This window comes from Malania oleifera, chromosome 9 (assembly GCF_029873635.1).
Source record: "Malania oleifera isolate guangnan ecotype guangnan chromosome 9, ASM2987363v1, whole genome shotgun sequence".
NCBI classification, from domain to species: Eukaryota; Viridiplantae; Streptophyta; class Magnoliopsida; order Santalales; family Ximeniaceae; genus Malania; species Malania oleifera.
Genome location: NC_080425.1, coordinates 65,010,988 through 65,033,874, shown reverse-complemented (window position 1 = coordinate 65,033,874; position 22,887 = coordinate 65,010,988). Strand labels below are relative to the sequence as shown.

At 34.9% G+C, this 22,887-nt stretch overlaps 1 protein-coding gene across 3 annotated transcripts in view; it reads right to left on the bottom strand.

The window, feature by feature from the left end:
• Positions 1 to 3,560: 3,560 nt before the first annotated feature.
• LOC131163794 (uncharacterized) overlaps positions 3,561 to 22,887 on the bottom strand; it is a 36,928-nt gene continuing 17,601 nt past the window's right edge. For 2 of the 3 annotated variants that reach the window (XM_058120545.1, XM_058120547.1), the window contains exons 4-8: positions 19,497 to 19,639; positions 8,537 to 8,645; positions 4,778 to 4,885; positions 4,158 to 4,298; positions 3,561 to 4,058 (exon numbers count right to left, since the gene is read on the bottom strand). In XM_058120545.1, coding sequence (XP_057976528.1) covers positions 3,627 to 4,058; positions 4,158 to 4,298; positions 4,778 to 4,885; positions 8,537 to 8,645; positions 19,497 to 19,639 — 933 coding nt within the window. In that variant the 3' untranslated portion in view covers positions 3,561 to 3,626. The remainder of the gene's footprint in view (positions 4,059 to 4,157; positions 4,299 to 4,777; positions 4,886 to 8,536; positions 8,646 to 19,496; positions 19,640 to 22,887) is intronic. The other variant, XM_058120546.1, reaches the window with a different exon arrangement.

Genomic DNA, 22,887 nt, shown 5'->3' with positions numbered 1-22,887 from the left:
CCTAGGCCTTCGCTTTTATCCCGACTCGGCATTTTCACAAAACCTGGAACAATTTGAAAATCATGTTCCTATATCTCATTTAAATTACTCACAGCCTACGATAGTTAACCAGCATGCTTTTCCACAAAATACATCATTCACAGCCTACGGTAGTTAATCGACACGCTTTTCCACAAAACACATCATTCAATATATCAGCTCATTCCACACTCATTTGGGTAAACAAACAATCTCATATCAGATATTCCGAAAGTACAAATTAAAATAATCAAAGGTACGGTCATCTCTATAGTACAGTTTAACCAAATATATAGTTTTCCAACAGAAACGGAGATGATACCCGAAACCCTTAATTTTCCTAAAAACTGTAAACCTGAAAATCCCGTAATTTCACCCGATAGATTTTCCCAAATAAGTAGCTAAAACATTCGTATAATCGTAAACCACAGTTTTACCAATTCAGATTACAAAATAACTAATATAAACAGAAACCCCTTACCTTTCCTCGAAAATCGAAATACAAACTATACGGCTCCTAAACAGCGAACTGAGTTCTCAAAACCTAAAAATCGAAGAACACAACTTCAATATAATCCTACCTACTACAAATCTACCAAATCGAAAAAGAAATCGGACCCTTACCTCAATTTTGGATCAAAACCCGAAAATCCTCAAAACGAAGATCCAATCTGCTATATCTGTAGAGATTTCTTCCCTAATCCACGTAGCAACATCGGATCATCAATTCGGGTAACAAGTAACCTGAATCTTAGAGAGAGAGAGAGAGAGAGAGAGTTTTGGTTTCTTCTCCATTAAGCAAGTGATTTAGATATTTATAACTTAATTGACCCGGCCAGCCTCGTCGACGAGATGGCATCCTTGTCAACAAGCATAAGAAGGGAGTTCGTTGATGACGGAGTTGGCCTCGTCGATGAGCCTGAGATTTTAGAATTTCCAAAATCTCTCGGTATTCACTCGCCGAAGACCCTCTAAATCTCGTCGTCGAGTTGTAGAAGGGACTTCGTCGACAAGAGAAGGAGCCTTGTCGATGAGCCATGCTATTTTCCCTTCTAAAATTTTCTTCCATTTTCTTATTTATTTAATTCAAAATTCTCGGGTCGGGTTCTTACAACAAGACTCCAGAAAAAGCTTGGGGTAAAGTTAAGCCTTCAGTTGATTATTTTAGAGTTTTTGGATGCATTTCTCATGTTCATATTCCTGACAATAAGAGAACTAAGTTGGATGACAAGAGTTTCAGTTGTGTTTTGCTGGGAGTTAGTGAAGAATCAAAGGCTTACAGACTTTATGATCCAGTTTTGCAAAAGATTATTATCAATGGAGATGTTGTATTCGAAGAAGACAAGCACTGGGATTGGGATAAGAAGTATGAAGCAAGAATTATATGTGATTTGGAATGGGGTGATTCTGAAGAAGAAAATGAATCAAATGTTGATGCTGATGTAGAAGAAAATGCAGAAGTAAATGAAGATGATGGTGCTGCTGAAACAGATTCTCAACTTGCAACAAGAAATCGCAGACCACCTGACTGGATGAGAGATTATGAAATTGGAGAAGGTTTTCCCTAGGAAGAAACGAAATTCAACTTGTCATGTTTACAATTGATAATCCTATTTATTTTGAAGAAGTAGTTAAAAGTGAGAAATGGAGGATAGCTATGGATGTGGAAATGGAAGCAATAAAGAAAAATGGTACTTGGGAATTAACATAATTACCTAAGGGAGGAAAGAAAATTGAAGTAAAGTGGGTCTATAAGACCAAGCTAAATGAAAATGGAGAAATAGAAAAGCACAAAGCTCGGCTTGTAGCGAAAGGTTACACACAACAATATGGGGTGGACTATACTGAAGTTTTTGCACCTGTGGTACGTATGGAGACAATCCGTTTGGTGATTGCACTTGCAGCTCAAAGAGGGTGGTCCATTTATCAATTGGATGTGAAATCTGCATTCTTACATGGTGAGCTGAATGAAGAAGTCTTTGTAGAGCAGCCTTGTGGTTATGTACAAAAACGAAATGAGCATAAAGTTTATAAGAAGTCCCTTTATTGGCTTAAGCAAGCACCCCATGCTTGGTACAGTCACGTAGAAGCATATTTCATGAAGGAAGTGTTTGAAAAGTGTGACTACGAACATACTTTATTCATCAAGACTAACAAGGAAGGTAAAGTTTTGATTGTAAGTTTATATGTCGATGATCTAATCTTTACTGGAAATGATGAATCAATGTTTACAAAATTTAAACATTCAATGAAACCTGAGTTTGATATGACTGATCTTGGTAAGATGAGGTACTTCCTTGGTCTTGAAGTTTTGCAAAAATCGGAAACCAAAAGAAATATGCCTCTGAGGTACTACATAGGTTTGGAATGGATAAAAGTAATTTTGTTTTTAATCCCATTGTTCCTGGTTGCAAACTTGTGAAGGATGGAGGAGTTAAAGTGGAGAAGAGTTACTATAAGCAGATTGTAGGAAGTCTAGCTCATGTACCTCATAGCCACTTGACTAGATTTAATGTTTGTAATAAGCATCATTAGTAGGTATATGGAGAATACTATTGAACTACATCTACAGATAGCAAAAAGGTTGTTGCATTATTTAAAAGGAACAACTGATTTTGGGATTTTTTATAGAAAGGGAGGAGGAGATGAACTTGTTGCTTACAAGGATAGTGACTGTGCTAGTGATTTAGAAGATAGAAAGAGTACACCAGGCTATGTATTTCTATTGAGTTTAGGGGCAATTTCTTGGTCATAAAAAAAAAAAAACCAGTGGTGAGTCTATCTAACATAAAGGCAAAGTTCATTGCTACAACTTCATGTGCATGCCAAGTAGTATGGCTAAAAAGAGTTTTGGGAAAACTGGATCAAAATCAAAGCAAGTCATGTGTAATTCAATGTGATAGTAGCTCTACAATCAAGCTTTCTAAAATTCCTATAATGCATGGTCGAAGCAAGCACATAGATGTTAATTTTCATTTTCTTCGAGATCTTACAAAGGATGGTATTGTGAAGTTGGTGCACTGTGATACACAAGATCAATTGGCTGATATAATGACTAAGCCACTCAAGTTGAACACCTTTGCCAAGCTACGAGAACAATTGGGAGTCTATTCTGAGAATGATGTAAACTAAGCTTCCAGCATTCAGTTTAAGGGAGGAAATGTTAGTTTTATGTTTAACTTAGTGGTTAATTATCACCACATAACAGTTGTAAAAGGTGGACTATGTTTATGTTTGTTTCAGTTTTTTTTTTTTTTTTTTTTTCGTAAGTTTCCATTGTAAGGCTAATAGCCAAGTCTGTTATTCAATGGAGTAGTAGTGTGTACAATTTCCTCCATCTCCCGTGTTGTCTCTTCAGTCTATATTTCCTAACACCACCCCCCCTCCCCCCCCCCAAATATTATAGCTACTGTTTCAGACCAAACCAGAACCAAGTGATGCAAACAATATTTCTTCACGATTGATAGAAGAATTTTAAGAAAACTTGAAATATGACATGAACATCAAAGGTAACGCAATATGGGTACCATACCGAAAAAGGAAAAATCTCTGAACAGACTATTGCTTGTATGTGAAGTAGCACAAACAACAATTTCCAAGTGTCCCATTTACACAAATTGCCTAAATTCCTGGACATGCTTCCTAGAAATATACAATATAACCAAGGAAAGAAAAAGAAAGTAAGGAGTTAAAGAAAGCTCTCTCATGACTTTCTGAAACATTTCAGTGGCGGTAATGCACAGCTCATTCTCAAACAATGCATGATATGAGAGAAGCATCAAATATTCACGGCCAAGGAACAAAACTTTTGCATTGCTGAGGCGGTCATCTATATCCTGAGATTCTGTACTTTCTGGAGCAGGGGTTAACTGAGTTTCACTAGGTGGGCTTTCAGAGCTCTCCCCTGCATCCTTTGGTTGATCATCAGCACCTTCTCTGCCACCATTCCTTTCTTCATTAGGACTCCCATCGGTACCATCCTTTGAGATGCCCTGAACCAAATCAGGTTGAGCTTCAACACCAACTCTTCTCAGGTGCAGCTGCCATTTTAATCTTTGAGTACTACTATTCCTCAGTTGATCCTCACTGCCAAATAAAAAATATAAATAGCAGCAATAATTGCATGGCTATGCATTTACCTGAAGATGTAGGTTGACTTCATCTGGGCGAGAAAGAAATGGAAAATCACCCCCAGTCTTCAAGTATGCCCGCCTTGCTCCAGGATACCTTTCACTCAGTTGATCTTTGAGTTGCTGAGGAATTGCACAATAATCATTTGTCTTCAAGTGGTGCATGCATCATATAAAAACAAAATGATAAAAATTAGCGAGTTTCCTATTACATTTTGTTTGGTGCCTCATTAACAAAATAAAAAAGGTCATGCCATGGCAATAAAAATTAGCGAGTTTCCTATTACATTTTGTTTGGTGCCTCATTAACAAAATAAAAAAGGTCATGCCATGGCAATAAGTGCATATTTTCAGATTTTCAAGCATATGAGAAGCCAAGCTGATGACACGTACAATAATGACCACATTCTGACAGGTTCTCAACACTTCACATTCTTTCTGACGAGAGAGAGAGAGAGAGAGAGAGAGAGTTTTGACAGCAAATTTCTAATTTAACTTATTACAAAGAACTCTTGGCTGATTTCCCTTTACAAATGGAGGAAAACCTCAAATGTAATGATAGTTTAAGAAATATTAGAATGTTGTGCCTTGCTACTTTTTAAAGCTCAAATTAAAGCAAGTTCACGTACATCCATTAGAGTGATCAAAGAATCTGAAAGCAGAAGAGGTCCAACTGAAGCAGCGTCAACAGTTAAAGTCAACCTGGAGGCCAAGTCCTCTCTCGAGAGTGTCTCAACCTGTAAGAGACTCGTATATTAAAGTGAAGGTAAAATTAAGCAACTATATATGAGTCTTGCACTTAACCACAAAAGAAAATAGTTGCAGTTGGGAAATGCAACAGCTAATGCAGAAAACTGTGTTTTCCGCCAAGGAAGTTCATATTTTTAGTTAAATATCCTGCCTGAAAATCTTGAAACACAATCAAATAATGTTCACAGGATTAGAAACAAAGTTTCTTATGGAAAATGCTGTAAGCCACACTCATGCTGCTTATAGTATGAGCAACAAAAGAATCATGGATCTCAAGATGCCCAAGAATAAAAGTTGAGCAGAGTCATAGATACAAAGATTACAAGACGAATGGAAATTAAAGTTTGTGTTGGCCTAATAAGGCTTAATCTCGTTTTGATGATAACAAACTAAGGATTTTAATTATACTTTCAAGTTAAATTACAAGTATTATATTTCTCAAGCACAAGCACTATCGTTAAATTTGGTAAAGATTGACTTAAGCTCAACTTAAATTCACAAGTCATGAAGAAAACAAGGAAGTATTGATCAAGCTTGAATGATGTTACAGCAATACTACATGAAGATTTAGGGTTTACTTGTATTCAAATGTTCTTAGAGTCTTATGTAAGTACTCTTAAACTTCAAATTTGTTTACGAAACTCTTAGGAATAAATATTGCACTTAGAGACCTGTTTAAAAACTTGAAAAATATTTTTATAAAGTCCAAAATTCTTTTCAAAGTAATACTAACAAGTTTTGGAATCAAAAATATGGAAAAACACTGAGTTACAGAGTGTTCAAGCACCTGAGGAAAATTCTCAGTCGACTGAACTGCTACTGCCAATGTGAAGAAATCATAACAATGTTGGTATTGGCGACTGAAGTAAATTCAGGTCACCCAAGCAGGGTCAGGCTACTGAACTCACGAGTTGAGGCAACTGAATCGCTACTGCCAGTTCTGGAATGCATATTTCAAATGGTTCAGGCGACTAAATGCATGGTTCAGGCGACTGAAGTTCATGTTTTAAACCTATGAACTGCGCTGATTTCTTTCCTATTTTGAGAGAGATGGTTTCCAAACTTGGGGAAAACAGTAAGATTCTTTCCTAAGCTATATAAGGCTTATTATATGCGCATTAGGGCACAAATACACACTAAAATACATTCATTATTCTTTGATTTACACTCTGAAAAGCTGTTGTGAGCATTCCTCAAGCCCTAAATTGAATTCTGATTCATTCTTCTAAATTTCTCATACCACAAATCAGAAAACCCTTGATTTCTTTGTGAGCTTCATTGCAAATTGCTGTTAAGAGTGCATAGTGTTTTTATCATTGTACAATATCTGCTCTACTGTGAGAGTAATTTGTTTGTACACACAACTGTATTGCTATTTTTGCAAACTGATGATTCGGGGATAGAGTCGTTGCCTAGTGAGAGGGTTGTTCTTGTTAGAGAGCGATCTCCACCTTCCAATGGAGAGAGGGAACTCCAACTATTGAATGGAGAGAGTAAAGAAAATCTTCACAGCAAGTTGCCTGAGGCAAGGATGTAGGCTAGATGCCAAACCTTGTAAAAAATCCATGTGTTTATCTTTTTTCCCTAACTCTCTTTAATTTTCTGCACTTATTACTTGTTTATCTGCTGTGTATGTTTTAACTTGATTGGGAAAATTGGTTGAATGCTGAGATTGGATTGCGATCACTTTGAATAATTAAATCGCTTTGTGAATGTTTTGTATGATTTAATTTTCCGATTGAAAATCAGATGGTTGCTGAAACTCTGAATTAAATTTGATTGGCTTAGGTAAAGTTATTTTTGTGGTTTGATTGTTCAAGCATAAGAAGCCTACTTGCTTAAATTATATTGTTGAATCTTGTTTTAAATAAATACTTGTTCATTGTTTAAATTCAGAGTGGATATTTCAATTTGCTGAAGGTAAAATTCAGATTATGTTTTACAAATTACATATATACTTAGGATTGCTTATTGGTATAGCCATTCGCTGATTAGTTGTCGTGTGGTGATTGAGATTGTTAAAAAGTTTAAAATAAAATCAAGCTTCTGTGTAACAAATTTAAATACCCAATTCACCCCTTTCTTGGGACTACACCATACTTTCAGTTTAAACCTTTACAATTAATTCCACCTTAGAAAGACTAATTTTAACTTGAAATCCAAGTTAAAGATGTGAACAAAGGTTAACTTCTAAAATTTATATCCAGTTTAGGAAAACAAGGATTGGAAAGTAGGTACAGAGGTATTGGGTTTCGCAATTCTGTTGCACAGGGCAGAGAAAACATGAAAGTACTCACAAAACTACTGGCAGACATGACCATTCAGAAAAGCAGACAAATTTATCAAACTTAATCACTTACAGATGCCTCTTTATTCTATCAAAATAATATATCTAATAACAAAATAGTCTTCAAAGATTTCATGTTTAATCTCACAATCCAGATCACAGAAGAAAGAAGAAAAACTAGTTGCATATAAGACAATTCTTCGAAGCTGTCATCTTCATCAAACTTGATTATAGAGATATCTATGTTCACCCCTAGCTCAGGTGGCAGAGGGTTGAGGTTGGCTAAGGGAGATCTAGGATTCAAATCTTACCAAGCCAAAAAAAGAAAAAAAGAAAAAAGAAAAATGACAATGAAATGATCAAGAAAGAGCAACTCATTTAACCGAAAAAAAAAAAGTCTCATTCATGGTACCGAATTAACAAATAGATAATAGAAGGTTTTAGAACTTATGACACAAAAAGTCATTAAAATTAGGATACCACGAACCATGGGTAGGAAGGTTTCCAAGATCAGATTGGGGATTGTAAGATTTTAACAAACATATAAAAATACTGTAAGAATGCATCTATATGTTATGTTTTCATAATTATCAACTGCATAGCCAGCAATTGTTCAAAAATCAGAATCATAACTAAAGTAGCTCAAAGGGATCACATTTAATAAAGATATCAAGGTTCAAATGGGTTCAAATTCTTGCATTCCTAACTCCATCAAACCAACATGAAGGAGTAAATACTGAAAAATCAAGAAAAGATAATTTTTTGACACAAATTTGTCAAAATCCAACTATATAACAAATAGCACATAAAACCAAAAGATTTTTTTGCAATTAAGTAAAAAAGCCACACTATCAAGCTAGTCCCTCCACATTAAAGTCGTCATTTAAGACACAATTTGCTTCAGCTATTTCATTGAGATCATCAATGTCTTCAGCACACCTATCATCATTGTTATTACCACTCCTAACCTTAACATTACTGTTTGAAGCACATATTGAACAACAATGCACTAATAAAAATTAACGAGTTTGTAATTACACTAAATTAGAAAAACAAATCACCTTCAAAGTAATCTCTTTCTTATACAAGTTATACAAGAGAACATCAAGCCTATCGTTCAAAAAATATAAATATAAATATAAATGTAAATATAAATTTAGATTCTAACAATCCTATTAATATCCAACCAATCCCACCGATCCTACTATAATCCCTACAAATTTGCAGTCCTACGTAGGATCTAAATTATTTTGACAAAGTAAGATTGCAATATGCATGATCGAATCATGATTTTAGGAACCATAATTGCACATTATTAATGACCAAGTGACTTGATTCTTTGTAACTATACCTGGGAAACAACAAAATCGACAGAATCTGCAATAAATGGTTCATGGGGACCATCACGAATCCCCGTTAACACATATCTCTTCAGCAAGAAAGAAGGGGTCCAAGTAATGCTGCAAAAGGCCAAAAATCAGACTGGGAAGAGTTAACTTGTCAAAAAATAACTTGCATACAGAATGAGATGGTCTAAATCTTCTTTAGAACCATATTATATAAGAATAAACTAAATGATCCTGCACATCAGTATAAACTGTACAGCAATTAAATATTTTAATAGTTTTAAAAAGTAAATATTTGATTGCTAAATGTATGTCCCAAAAAACTGGCTATATTGAAAGCTATTTCATATGGGAGGTTAGAGGACTATAAATAACTCACAAACCAAGTGTAGCTTCTAGAGGTATTCTAGGCTTTGGTATGGGGCTCACGACTTTATCCCATGAAAGGCGCCTCACAAGGTTAAAGCCTAAATCATCCTTCTATTGCCAAGATCCTGTCATTTGACTGTGACATGCTCTCCCGTTCGATCACTAACACCCTCATCAAAGTGACCCCCACCACTTTCTGAGCCTTACACCTTTGTGAGGATCCACCTACATGGTAATACCCTTAGGGTGGCTCCAACACTAAATGTAAGTCTTGGCCAAATCTAGTTGGGTATTGTCCACTTTGGCCCACATGGCCTCATGACTGTCCTGTAAAAATTGCTTCAAAAAGTTGAAGCCTAGACCATCCTTATATGGCCAAGATCTCCCTATTTCCTAATACACGGCTACACGCCCAATGTGGGATCATGACACCTAAAATTAATACCAATTAAGAAGGGTTTTATGAGTGGGGATTAAGAGAATCCAATCAAGCTGCTCAATCAAGCTAATGATGATTCAGATAAAATGCAGGAAAGACATAAGACAATGAATGGAGAGGCATAGACAAATAAAGATGTGACACTAATGATGCCAAATTTATTATATTTGAACAAATATAATTAGTGGAAAATATATTTTATTACATCGTAAAGATTAGCCTCTCTCAATGAGATAAAAATTAAGGCAAGTTTCTCAACATTAACTCTGCCTATGATGCACTTAATGTCCTAATCTTTTCACATACAATCAGTCCCAAGCCCGGGTAAAAGGAGGGTTATGCTAGGTAGCTAACAGCCAGCGTAAAACTTGTTAGAACACTTCCTTACCAATTATTCATTGGGGCATCCCCTACAAGTGGTGCATTGCACTTATACCACTCAAGTGTAGCTAAAAATGGGCTACGGTGGGCTAGTTCGTCACCCCGAAGCAACACGCCATGTTGACTCCCAAGTACAATGTCAAATATGCAAGAGTTCCCGCATTATTCTATATGTGGGTGGGTAAAGAAGTTACTTGAGGAGACTAGGATTAGATTAGCAACTTGGAATATAGAGATACAGGTAAAAGCATGGAAAGTGTGGATACAATGATTAGAAGAAAAATTAATCTAATCTACCTTCAAGAAACTAAGTGGGTGGGGGAGAAAGCCACAGAAATTGAAAAATCAGGATTCTAACTTTGGTACACTAGAAAAGAAAAATATAAGAAATAGGCAGGAATTATTGTCGACAAAAACTTAAAAGATAACATTGAATATGTCAAAAGAGTAGGAGATAGGATTATAAAAATTAAGATGGTCTTAGGCCAAGTGATAATAAATGCCATTAGTGCTTATACTCCTCAAGTAGGCTTAGCAAAAAACCTTCAGAGATAATTTTGGGAAGATGGGAAGATATGGATAGTATTATACAAGGGAAATCAAGAACTAAGAAAATATTTATAAGAGCAATTTGAATGAACACATTAGAGGGGATAATAAAGGTTATGAGAGGATACATGGAGGGTATGGATATGGAGACAAAAATGAGTATAAGGAGATGATCTTAGACTTTGCCATGTCATATGATTTTATTACAATGAATACTTGCTTTAAGAAGATAGAAGAACACTTAATAACCTTCAAAGTGGATAAAATAAAACTCAAATAGATTTTTTCTTATCTAGAAGGGCAAATCATTTATCACATAATGTAAGGATAGTAAAATTATCCTAGGTGAAAGCTTAACCATACAACATAAGAGTTTTGGTGTTATTGTGTTAGATATATGTATTAAAACATGGACGAGAAAGGACAAAATAAATCAGTGCAAAAGAACTATATGGCGGAATCTAAAGGGAGAAAATATAATAAAATTTAAAGGTAAAATAATCAAAGATGGTGATTGAACTACAGATAATAGTGTAGACACAAAGACTTTGGAGTAAGATAGCTAACTTTAGTAAAAAGATAACAAAATAGATTTTAGGTGAATCAAGAAGAAGATTTACGAAAAGCAAAGAAAGTTGGCGGTGGGATCAAGATGTCCAAAAAACTGTAAAGACAAAAGAAAACAAATGGTATAAAACATGGCAAAAATGTAGAAACATGGAAAACATTTAAGAGTATAAAGAGGTGAGAAAAGATACAAAAAAGGTCATTAGTGAAGCTAAACATAGATCATTTAATAATTTTTATGCTAGATTAGATACAAAAGAAGAAGAAAGAGACATATTTAAACTTGCTAAAGCTAGAGAAAGAAAGAGTAAGTACTTAGGTAATGTAAAATGTAAAAAAAAGTGAGGATGATATTGTCTTGGTTAAGGAAGAAGACATAAAAGAAAGATGGTAAAGTTACTTTAGTAAGCTATTTAATAAAAACCAAGTAGAAGGCTTAAACTTAGAATTGAAAAATGAGGAAAAGGTTAAAAATATGATATTTATTCGCAAAAATAGAGTTAATTGAAGTTAATTCTGCACTAAAAATTTGAAAAATGGAAAGGCTATAAGATCAGATAACAGTCCAATTGATGTTTGGAAATGCCTAGGTGATAATGGAATTATATGGTTAACTAATTTATTTTACACAATTATAAAAACTAAGAAAATGTCAGACGGATGGAGGAAAAACACTTTAATATCTATATGCAAAAAATAAAGAAGATATTCAAAATTGTAATAACTATGTGGAATTAAACTCATAAGTCATATAATAAACTTGTGGGAAAGGATAGCTGAACAAAGATTAAAGTTAGACTATCAGAAACCGAAGATCTCAAAAAATTAATTTGGTTTTGTCTAGAAGACCTACTACAGAAGCTATACATCTTTTAAGAAAATTAATGGCAAAGTTTAGGAAAAAGAAGAGGAACTTGCATATGGTATTTATTGACTTAGACAAAGCATATGATACCTAGGGAAATTTTATTGTGGGTTTTAGAGAAAAAAGGGAGTATGATGTAGGTATACTACAAAAGTCATATATCTTTTAAGAAGACAAATGAAAAATTTTAGGGAAAGAAGAGGGACTTGCATATGGTATTTATTAACTTAGAGAAAGCGTATGATAAGGCACCTAAGGATGTTTTATGGTGGGTTTAAAAAAAAAAAAGTTGTATGTAGCGGGCATACTAATGTCATTAAGGATATTTATGATGGAATAATGACTAACATTAGGACTATAAGTGGAGAGACTAGGGAATTTCCAATCACAATAGATGTACATTAAGAATCTACTTTGAGTCCTTATCTTTTTACTTTAGTGATAGATGAACTGACTAGGAGTATCCAAAATGAGGTTCCTTGGTGTATGTTGTTTTTAGATGATATTGTCTTGATTGATGAAAGTATAGGTGGAGTAGAATCTAAGTTAGAATTAAGAGAAACTTTAGAATTTAGAGGCTTTAGGATAAGTAGAAATAAGACAGAATGTATGAAATGTAATTTCAGTCATAGCAGGAGGAACATTGGAGACAAACTTAAACTTGATGATGAAGAAATCAATAGCACTAGTAATTTTTAATGCCTTGGATCTATAATGCAAAATGAAAAAGAAATTGAAGAACATGTAATGCATAGAATTAAAGTAGGTTGGGTAAAATGGAGAAATGGTTCAAGTGTGTTGTGTGATCAAAAAATGCCCATGAAATTAAAAAGGAAGTTTTATAGGAGGATTGTAAGACCAATTACGCTTTATGGATTAGAATGTTGGGTGACTAAAAAACAGCATACCTAAAAAGTAAAAGTTACCGAAATGAGAATGCTAAGATGGATGAGTGGTATAATGTTAAAAGATAAATTAAGGAAAGAACATATTCGCAGTAAGTTAGGAGTAATCTCCAGTTGAAGATAAAATAAGGGAGAGACAACTTAAATGATTTAGGCATTTGCAAAGTAGACCACATAGTGTTGCACCAATGAGGAAGAGTAAATTAGTTACTATGAGGGGTAGAAGAAGGGGTAGCAGTGGACCTAAAATAACTTGAAATGAGATAGTAAGAATTTAATAGCGTTGAACTTGTCGAAGGAAATTGTCCGTGATCATATAAATTGGCGGAGAAGGATTCATGTAATCTACCCCACCTAGTGGGACTTAAGGCTTGGTTTGTTGTTGTTGTTGTTGTTCTTTACATTCCAAAACACCCTCATGGGTGTAAAACAGATATCTCCACACGATCTGCTCAATACAAGCATTTATCTTATAATGATAGCAAGATTTATTACATACCAAATTGAAGCCTGAATTTAGGTGCAATTTATGCTTAATATGCTTAGTAATAATAAAATGAAATTTAAAATAAACATTTTTAAAAATAGAAAACTTATCTAAAGCTTTAGAAAACAATAAAATAAAGGCCAATTTGATTAAGGATCCAAATACGAATTTCTATATTGTTTTTTTTTTGAAAATGAAAACAAGGGATTGTACCATGTATGTTTTACACTCAAAAACGTGTACTATTAGTTGTTTTTGAAATTGTTTTCAAAAATGAAACAATGGAACTGTGTTTGGTTATAATTAATTCAGATTCAGAAAATACAAAGAAAACAATAAATAACTGTTTGTCAAGGAAATTGAAAAACAATTCTCTATTTTGGGAAAAAAATTTGGGAAAAATATATTACCAATTAAAAACTGATATCAAGCAATATTAAAATTTTACGAAAAACATTATCAGCATCATTAATCAACATTCCAAAGCCATCTATGACATATACATAATGTCATAGGATTAAGCACAAAATATCGTACCCATTATTTATAATTCAATTAAAATTTACTTCATCAAAACAAGAAGAAACAATAGAAGGAATAAGAAGAAAATGAGCATGCAAGCAGACCATCACAACCACAAGAAGCAAATAGTATGAAGCTTCTCTCACCCTCACAGCATTATGTGGAGCTGGGGATAACGCAGCTTCTGTGTGCTATTCCATGTTCTCTTAGTCCTTATGCTCATAATTGAGGACTGGTGTCTACTTCTTAGTAGGCATTGATAGAAATAACGACCATCTATTATAGCTATGTAGATGTGTATGCATCCTAAACCACACCTTCTTGAATTCATTGTTGACATCTTGACATTGTAGTTCAGAATTCTAGTCAAAATTGGTAAGCATGCTTTCAAGATATCAAATTTCCACCGAGTTACATTCCGAGCGATGAATGTCAATGATTGAACAGCTCTTACAGCCCTGTAGGGCCATGACCCCTCCCTCTATAGTCACAAATGATATTTTTCTCTACGGTTAAGTGATAGAAATCCAGGATGTTTGTGTGCCCCATGTCAACAGTAAGGTTGTCACGGTATGACCTAGAGGTCACAGGTTCGAGGTGTGGAAACAGACTCTTACAAAAATGTAAGGTAAGGCTGCGTACTATAGACGCATTGTGGTCTGCCCCTTCCCCGGACCCCGCATACGCGAGCGCTTTGTGCACCGGGCTGCCCTTTTTTATTTCTTTTTTTTTTTTAAGTACATAAGGATATAATACAATACAATTGATACATATTTGTATTTTTAAAGCTTTATATACCTTTCCAACATTAAAAATTGTAAAGCAGGATTCCTCATTACAAACAAAAAAACTTGAGTCATTGGCACTACCTTCTTATCTCAAGTGCACAAATGTGAACATATCAAAATCACAAGTGCACATAACTTTTTGAGTGAGCAACACTTCTTTCCCCCAATTATGACATATTTTTTTATGCATGAGCCTATGCAATGACATGGATGCCATCCATGGCACCCACACAATCCTACATAGATATAATTATTTGTAATAACCACTTTAAAATAATCTTTTTCAATACAACAACAACAACAAAACCAAGTCTTAAGTCCCACTAGGTGGGGTCGACTACCTGAATCCTTTTCTGCCAATTTATGTGATCATATTTGGTAAGGATTCATATCACAGTGATCTGGCAAATTTTACGCTAGTTATCAGCTACCTAACGCAACCCTACTCCTTTACCCGGGCTTGGGACCAGTAGTGTGTGAAAAGATTAAGACATTAAGTACATCATAGGCTAAAATAATCTTCTTCAATACTTGTTTCTATATTTTTGAAATGTTGTGCTGCCTTGAAAAATTGTGAGTTCCTCTCTACCTTGTTAAGGGGTTCATTCATGTTGTTCGACCTTATGATACAAGGGGCTCATTCATATTGTTTGCATTGAATGTTGGAAATGTTCTGCAACAATACAATACGCTTTCTTAGGGACTAGGACACAATGGTAAGGAAAATCCCAACTTCCCTCATAGATGCCCACATCCCTATTGTGTTCATTGTGCATTGTCATTGTTTCTAATGGAGCGCACAAAAAACAGATCACATGCATCCATGCACATAATATCAAACATCCTATCAAAATGACCTAAGAACTCAACAATCTATTCTCTCCCACTAAGTCCGAAATGGTTTTTTTCTATACTTTGTACAGTGTTCAGGCATCCCATTTATCTTTATCCCCAACTTAACCTATAAATTAGAGGAGCTAGACAAATCATCAAATGAATCATGGTCATCATTAGATGAGGATCTTAAATTCTTCATTTGTGTACATATACTCTTATTATCAAATATCACAAAGTAATAATATCATGATCCAACCATAAGAAATTCTCACACACAAATTACACAAACTAACTAAATAAATCTGCACATAAACCATAGAATTGTCACAAAAATGCAAAAAACATGTCCATACTCCAACATACCATCTTAAAAATAAAAATAAAAAACACAAACGAAACAAACAAATGGTCGCATCAATACAAATCCACAAAAGATAGACAAATAGAGATTATCTATAGGTCAGCAAGCCACGACATCTAACAGGAGTTTGGCATCATCAAGAAAACCTTGATCATCATCAGGAAGACCTTGCGCCATTCAAGATCATCAATAACCTTACCCAAGCTGCATTTGTACATGGCGTAGTTAACACCCACGAGTGAATTGAGCACTTCCATACATTGTTCAATGGATTACATCTCTCTCTCCGCCAAAGAAAACATGCTCCTCCCTTCTACACTTTTTTCTCAAAATATCTCAAATCATTGTGCTCTCTACCGAGACAACCCAGTCTTAGCACTGAGAGAAGTAGCTCAAATTTTAAGACTTGGTCCATTTTTGTCGCACGACGCTCCCAATTAACCCAATGGACACGTGCAATAAATGCCTTGCACCTTCCACCATGGTCCTTAGCCCTTTCAACTTTTTCCTCATTGTCCCCAATCTCTTCTCCTAAAACCTCAACACGTGCACCTCGTTGTAGGAAATCAGCATCAAGCTCACGCTCCTCATGTGCTTTAGGGCAAGTTGGGTACATGCGTAATCCATCTACATGTTGTAGTGGTTGAGTTAAAAATTCCCCTTCTGGCAAAAGGCCTTTGCATAAGGACATTTCTGCAAAGATATCACTTAACTCTTATTAGGTTGTCATAGACTCTCAAGTCAAACATGTAAAATGGATTTCCTAAGACATGTTCGACCTTAAAATATGTCCGCCACACGTCCTACAGAGCAATCACAGTGCTATTGTTGAGTCCCATCCAAATCCAATTTAGGATATGAGTTTGAAGAACTCACAGGGTTTCTTGTCGAGCTTATTATACTTTAACTTGAGCTTTGGGATTGATCTACTAGCTGGTGGCAACAAACAACTAGTCATTAATGTACGCCCAATCCTACTTTCCTAATTTATTTGTTTGCATCTTTCCCTTCTGAGCATGCTCATTGAGAATTTGAGATTGGAGGATACATATCAACAAAGCCTCGGCCCTTGTAGGCACTTGTACAGCGTTGTCACATTCCCTCATTAGCAGCCATCTATAACAAAAAAGATTAAAATTACCACCCGCACATGAACATCATTCACACACAACACATTCAGTGTATAGATCAGAACCTCAAAACCACTCAATAAACTCAAGAGTCCCAATACGCAGTCAGAGTCACACTGCATTAATGAGACTACTAGCCTAACAGTGAAACCATTCAAACACACTCACAACCCTAATGGGCTCTCTCATTTCCCAAGAAAGCAAACATAGTCAAATGATAGCAGAGTTTTGAAAACAGTGCCTCAAAACAAATTGCAGCATCAATCCCAAATGACAGTTTTGACACAATAGAACACGTAGTGAATCATAAAACAGAATTTCTTAAGGCGGCAAACACATCAAAATGGCCATAGTAGAGGGTAATAGCCAAATGGATTTCCAAGAATGCACACCATGCAGGATATCTTCAAGATTGAATTTTTATGAAGATACTAAAGGAAGATTTGTTGATAATATTTTTGTCAATTTTCGCAAGTTCAAAATTAAATTGGAAGAGGACAGAATATGTGTGCAAACAGCCATATTGAAATCATGCAATAACAAAGATATCATGAACTTATAAAAAGTCTTGAAGGATTTGGTTCTTTGACTTTGTGCACCGGGCTGCCCTTTTTCTTTTAGCAAAGATTTTTGCAGAACTAAGAAGGATTAAACAGAAATGTTTGAGGCTTGAACTCTTCCCAAAAGGATGCACAATGCTTGGAGACTATATGAAGCTTCAATTGGAAACCACTTTTGAAGATTTTGACTTGCATACTGATGTAGCTGTCAAGTAGCTATGGATTTTAATAGCCATGAAGTTCAAATGTTGGGCCTCCTAATGACTAATTTAGAAGATTATCAATACAAGGAATATTGTACACAATGTTAAAAAAACCTTGGGCCTCCTACTGGCTATTTATCCCCATCTGTAATCCTCCAACCACAAAATGCCACAATACAAACCCATATCAACAACACATGCAGGTTACAGCAGATCAAACAACCACACACAGACAGTATATGTCCTCTTAAATCTGCCAATTTTCATAGAAATCCACCATTTCCCCCATCCATAAACCCCCAAGCATTTGCAGCAATTTTCCCCAGATTCGCAGTAAACACACAAACATGCAGAACAAAAAAGGCCAAAAAATCATGTAAATCTGCATAGACCATCAAATACAACCCCAGATCTGCATATGCCATGTGAAGAACAGAGATCTAGGGCTGAAATCAGTTGTCTTCCCACTACAATTGGGAGGGGAAAAAAAGAACAGATTGAGAAGGAGCAACTCACAAATTTCATAGTCCAGGACTGAAAAATCTGTCATCTTCCGGTCGCCTTCCTAGTCAACAGCACAGATTCAATGCTGCAAGAGGCTGGGAGAGAGCAAGAGAGGGAGAGGGGGGAATCAAGGGACTTCTTTGGGTCGTCTTAGCCATCTTTCTAACCAATTCTTGACATCGGGAAAGAGTTCGAGAGGGAGAGGACAGTCATGAGAGAGGGAGAGGGTCAATCATGAGAGATTGTGATCTGTGAGAAAGAGGGAGAGCAAATGGGAATGGGGGTATAGCCTGAAACTGAATCTGAAAATGCAAAAAACGCCTCAAAGCAGTATCCTAAAAACTGGTCCCTTTTAAAGATGTTTTCAGATGCAGTTCCAAAAACAATTTTTTGAGAACACCTCAACCAAATGCAAATTTTGTGCATTCTAGGTACCCCACATTTTGTATCCCGAGTTTTGGGGTATTGAAAATTGTATCCAGAACCTTAACCAAAAGCAGCCTAAGAATATCTAGAAGCATAATGAAGATCTTACCTAGACAGCTCAATCAGGTGAAAATAAAATTGCAGCAGCATATTATGCAGTAAAACAGAACTTGATAATATGCTATGTTATACTGTTCATCAGGGAAAAAATTACCAGCGTGAATGTCAACTCAATAAGCAGGACAAGAACTCATAATTCAAGATCCTAGAAAAGTGTGCAGTTATAACAAGATATAGAATCACTATTTATTAGAAGAATCAACTTCATAAATAAATACTATCATTTGATCATTTCTGGCATAGTTGTAAATTACCAAGATACCCTTCCAAATAACATAGCCTAATCTCCTGCCTATTTATACCCTTTTTTTCAGATGGGACAATGGCTTATGTGCTCTTTTTTTAGGGCTTACTTCACATTGTTGCCATGCCATACTTCTTTTTGAAAGGCCAAAGTTAAACACCCAGGTTTTACAGATAGAAATTATGCATGGAACCTCACTGGGAATGTTAACACAACAATAACAAAAGAACAAGCAGAAGCACCAAAGACCGCAACCAAATCTACCAGGATAGAATTTACCATCTCCCCTCTATTTTCCCATAACAAAAACACATATCTTATCTCCAAAAAATTAAATTTTTTTTCTTGTTTCCTCGACTTGAAGGGAATCCTTAACTATTTGTCCTTAGTTTGAAAAAAAAAAATTTGCTCGAAGGCCCTTGTATCCAAAAAAACAAGCACGGATTAAAATGGATGTCATGCAGGGAACCAAACATAATTCCTTAAATGACTCATAATTAAAGGGTTACAAGCAGTTTCTCAACAATGATATCCTACCTTAGCATCATAATTGGCACAACATAAGTCTAACTAAACATTTTAATTTAGTCATATGGCTATACTAATTTGATGCATCAAATATCAATCACCAATACAACAATCCAATATCTATAAGAAATTTAGACCAGATATAAAAAAATAATGATAATTAAAAAAAAAAAAACATACACAGGAGCCCAAGGCATTGAAGCTGAGAAACTGTGAGTATCCAGAAATGAATTTGATAGTATCAGTGACCTAACTCGTCTTGGACGATACTGAGCAAAAATTTGTGCCAAGAAACCTCCAAGGGATGTACCATAAAGATGGACCTGTTAAATAGAGAGTAAACAATACATCAGGTTCTAATGCCATGACAAATTATACAAAAACACAAGCAGCTTCTAAAATATTACCAAGAAAACGCATTCCCCCCTGAAACTTGCCAGGATAGTTTTTAAATTTTAAGGAGTACATGTTGGCTTAACAAGGCTTAGAATCTTATTTTGATAATAACAAATTAAAGGTACTTAACATGTTTGGTTAAGTGAAGTTTCAGGACTCAAATGCTTTGATAAAGACCAAGTGCTTAAAGAGTTTTATTAAAAGCTTGTACTTAAAGCTAGAAGATCTAATGAAGCTAAAGATTATTGAAGAAAGAAGCTCAAGATAGACAAAGAATGGAAGCAAACGCATGAAGACTTAGTGCTTAAAAAGTTATTGTTTATAAGAAGTCTCATGTAAGTACTTCATATGATTTCAATATAGATGTTTGAAACTCTTAGGAAAGTACAAGTGACTTAGATGCCTTATTTCAAAATCATGGAAAATGTTTTTAAAGTCTTACTTATGTTTTTCCAAGACTCAAGTAAAGTTTTAAAATCAAAATTTGAAAAACACATAAGTTGAATAAAGGACAGGCGACTGATGAAACATCATCGGGCGATGGACACTTTTCTGTGCTTTATAAATAAAACAAACAGAACCGAGACAGACGACTGACCACTAAGGCTCAAGCGACTGGCCCAACACTGTGTTTCAAAATTACGCTGAACTTACAAAGCTCAGGCGACTGACCTCGGGCATAGTCGACTGAAGTTCATATTTTAATTTTTGAAACAACAAGGGAAAGTTTCCAAATTTGATTTGTTGGGCTCCAAACTTTTTCAAAACTTGGGAAACACTGCAAGTAACATCTGGAAAACGTAAATATGCTTTATAACTCTATAAATACTCATTGTTTTCACAAAATATAAATATCAACAAAGCACATACGATTCAAATATCCTACGCTACCTTGCTGAAATTTTCTGATACACTACTGTGCTGTTGCTGATATAAATTCACTGATTTTTTGTCGAATTTTCTGATATAAATTCACTGATTTCTGATCGAATTTGCTGAGATAAATTCACTGATTTCTTATCGAGTTCACTGGGATATTCAAAATCTAAATCAGAACCCTGGTGATATACTACTGAGCTTCATATTCTATATTGTTTATTGATTTAAGTATATATTGATTTTCAATTGTACACATCTGCTCTAACTGAGAGTACTTATTGTACGACCAAAAGTTGTTCCTTTGTTTTTGTTTTCTTGACGATTCAGGACTGTTGGATCGTTGCCTAATGAGAAGGAGTATTCTTGTTAGAGAGGGATCTCCACCTCGAATGGAGAGGCTATAACTTTGCCTGGTAAAGAAGTTGGAAAGGAAAATCCTCACAGCGGTTCCTTGGGGCAAGGACGTAGGCCGCTGGCCGAACCTTGTAAAAATATCGTCTCAGCTCTTCTTCCCTAATCTCTTTAATTTATTGCAAGTGTATTCACTGCGTGTATGTTTAATTGATTGCTGAGAACTGGTTGGTTATTGGGAATTGCTGGAACACTGATCAAAGGAACTATATTGATTGGTTGATTGAAAAATCAGATTATACTTGAATATTGAACTACTGAATATTGCGGCTCACTGAAATACTGATTTTGATCAATACATAAATCAAGAAACTGATTGATTGTGTGATTCAAAAAATTCTGAATACTGAGTTTTTGAAAACACAGCTGAGATCAATCTTATAAAATTTTATCTTTGATATGTTCTGAGAAGAAAATCTGATCTGAATTATTATTTGTTAAAGTAAGTTGAAATCATAATAAAATCAGATTGTTGGTTGGCAAGGTGGTTGGTAAAACTTGTATTGATTGGTTGTATTGAGTTAAATTGAAAAGGGATTGTGACTGAAATCAAATTTAAAAAGGGTTATACTTAACTAAAGAGTTTACAAAGAAAATTTTAAAATCCAATTCGCCCCCCCTCTCTTGGGAATACACCTTACTTCTCATTACACGTTGCACAGGTATAGTAGTATAGGAGCTTTTTGTTTGCACTTTGCACTCATTTATCTCTGAGTAGAGACTAAGTCCAAATTGGTTCACTAATAAGGAAATGATTTTAAGAGTGTTTGGGGGAGCCTCTTAACAGCCCTAAATTGGATCAGAGCCAAGGTCTTAAATTTCCACAAAATTGTCGACATTAAAATTTCGGCTTTCCACCACCTTGGAATCAGAAAACAATCAATATCCAACTTATGAAAATTTCCATTCGTGTCTCCACAAATAATCTAAAATTTGTTGAAATCCTGAAATTTCGTTAAATTTTTTTAGAAAATTTGACTGTGGAACAAAATTTCCTTGTTGAAATTTGAGATTCAAAACCCAAAATTTAAACTTCTTTCCTAGCGAATCTTCCATTTGTTGAAACAAATATAGTAACAAGAAGGATATGAATACTACTGAAATTTTACGCAAAATTGATCTATAATATTACTTACGACATTTTATTCAACCTCTTATGTCAAAAATAGGTATATTTGCATAATAACTAATATTTGACTGATTTATGAATTTAATTTATATTTATGTTTAATATGATTATTATATTATAGATATTGAACCTTATACACCACATTATATTATAGAAAGAAGAGAAGGTACAACGAGTGGGGACAAGGAGTCCACCATGAAAACAAAAGACCATTAGAAAAAAAGAAAAAAGAAAAAAGAAAGCAAAAAAGTCAAGATCGCAATACTAGACAAAATTAACCAAGGAAACCCCTTTTCAAACTCTTTCCATCATAATTTGCTGAATTCTTCAAATTCGCTAACTCTCTTTGACCTTTCATTTTGACTTTTGCCACCATCCAATCTCACTTCATTTCCTCTAAAATCAATCAACTTTAAATCCATTTTATCCAAAAGATATTGAGCTTCTACCCCCTCCTTAGGAATCTCCTCTACTGGTGTAGGCAACGATTCCTTCCATCCCTACACTCTAAATTATTGATCAGTCCATCGTTTTCAAAAATAGATACTCCCTCCAAGCCTTCCAGCTGGTGAGGATGAAATAAGATTAATCCTCTAGTTAGTAACAAGAATAAAAAACATAACCATATTGTTCTCAAATATCATCCAACAACAACCCCCCACCACAGTCGAACTCACTAATATCATCTCTCTGAATCTGAAAAATCCCCTCCATTTCTTTATCTCCTTTCCTTTACTTGCCCCATTGCTCTACCCC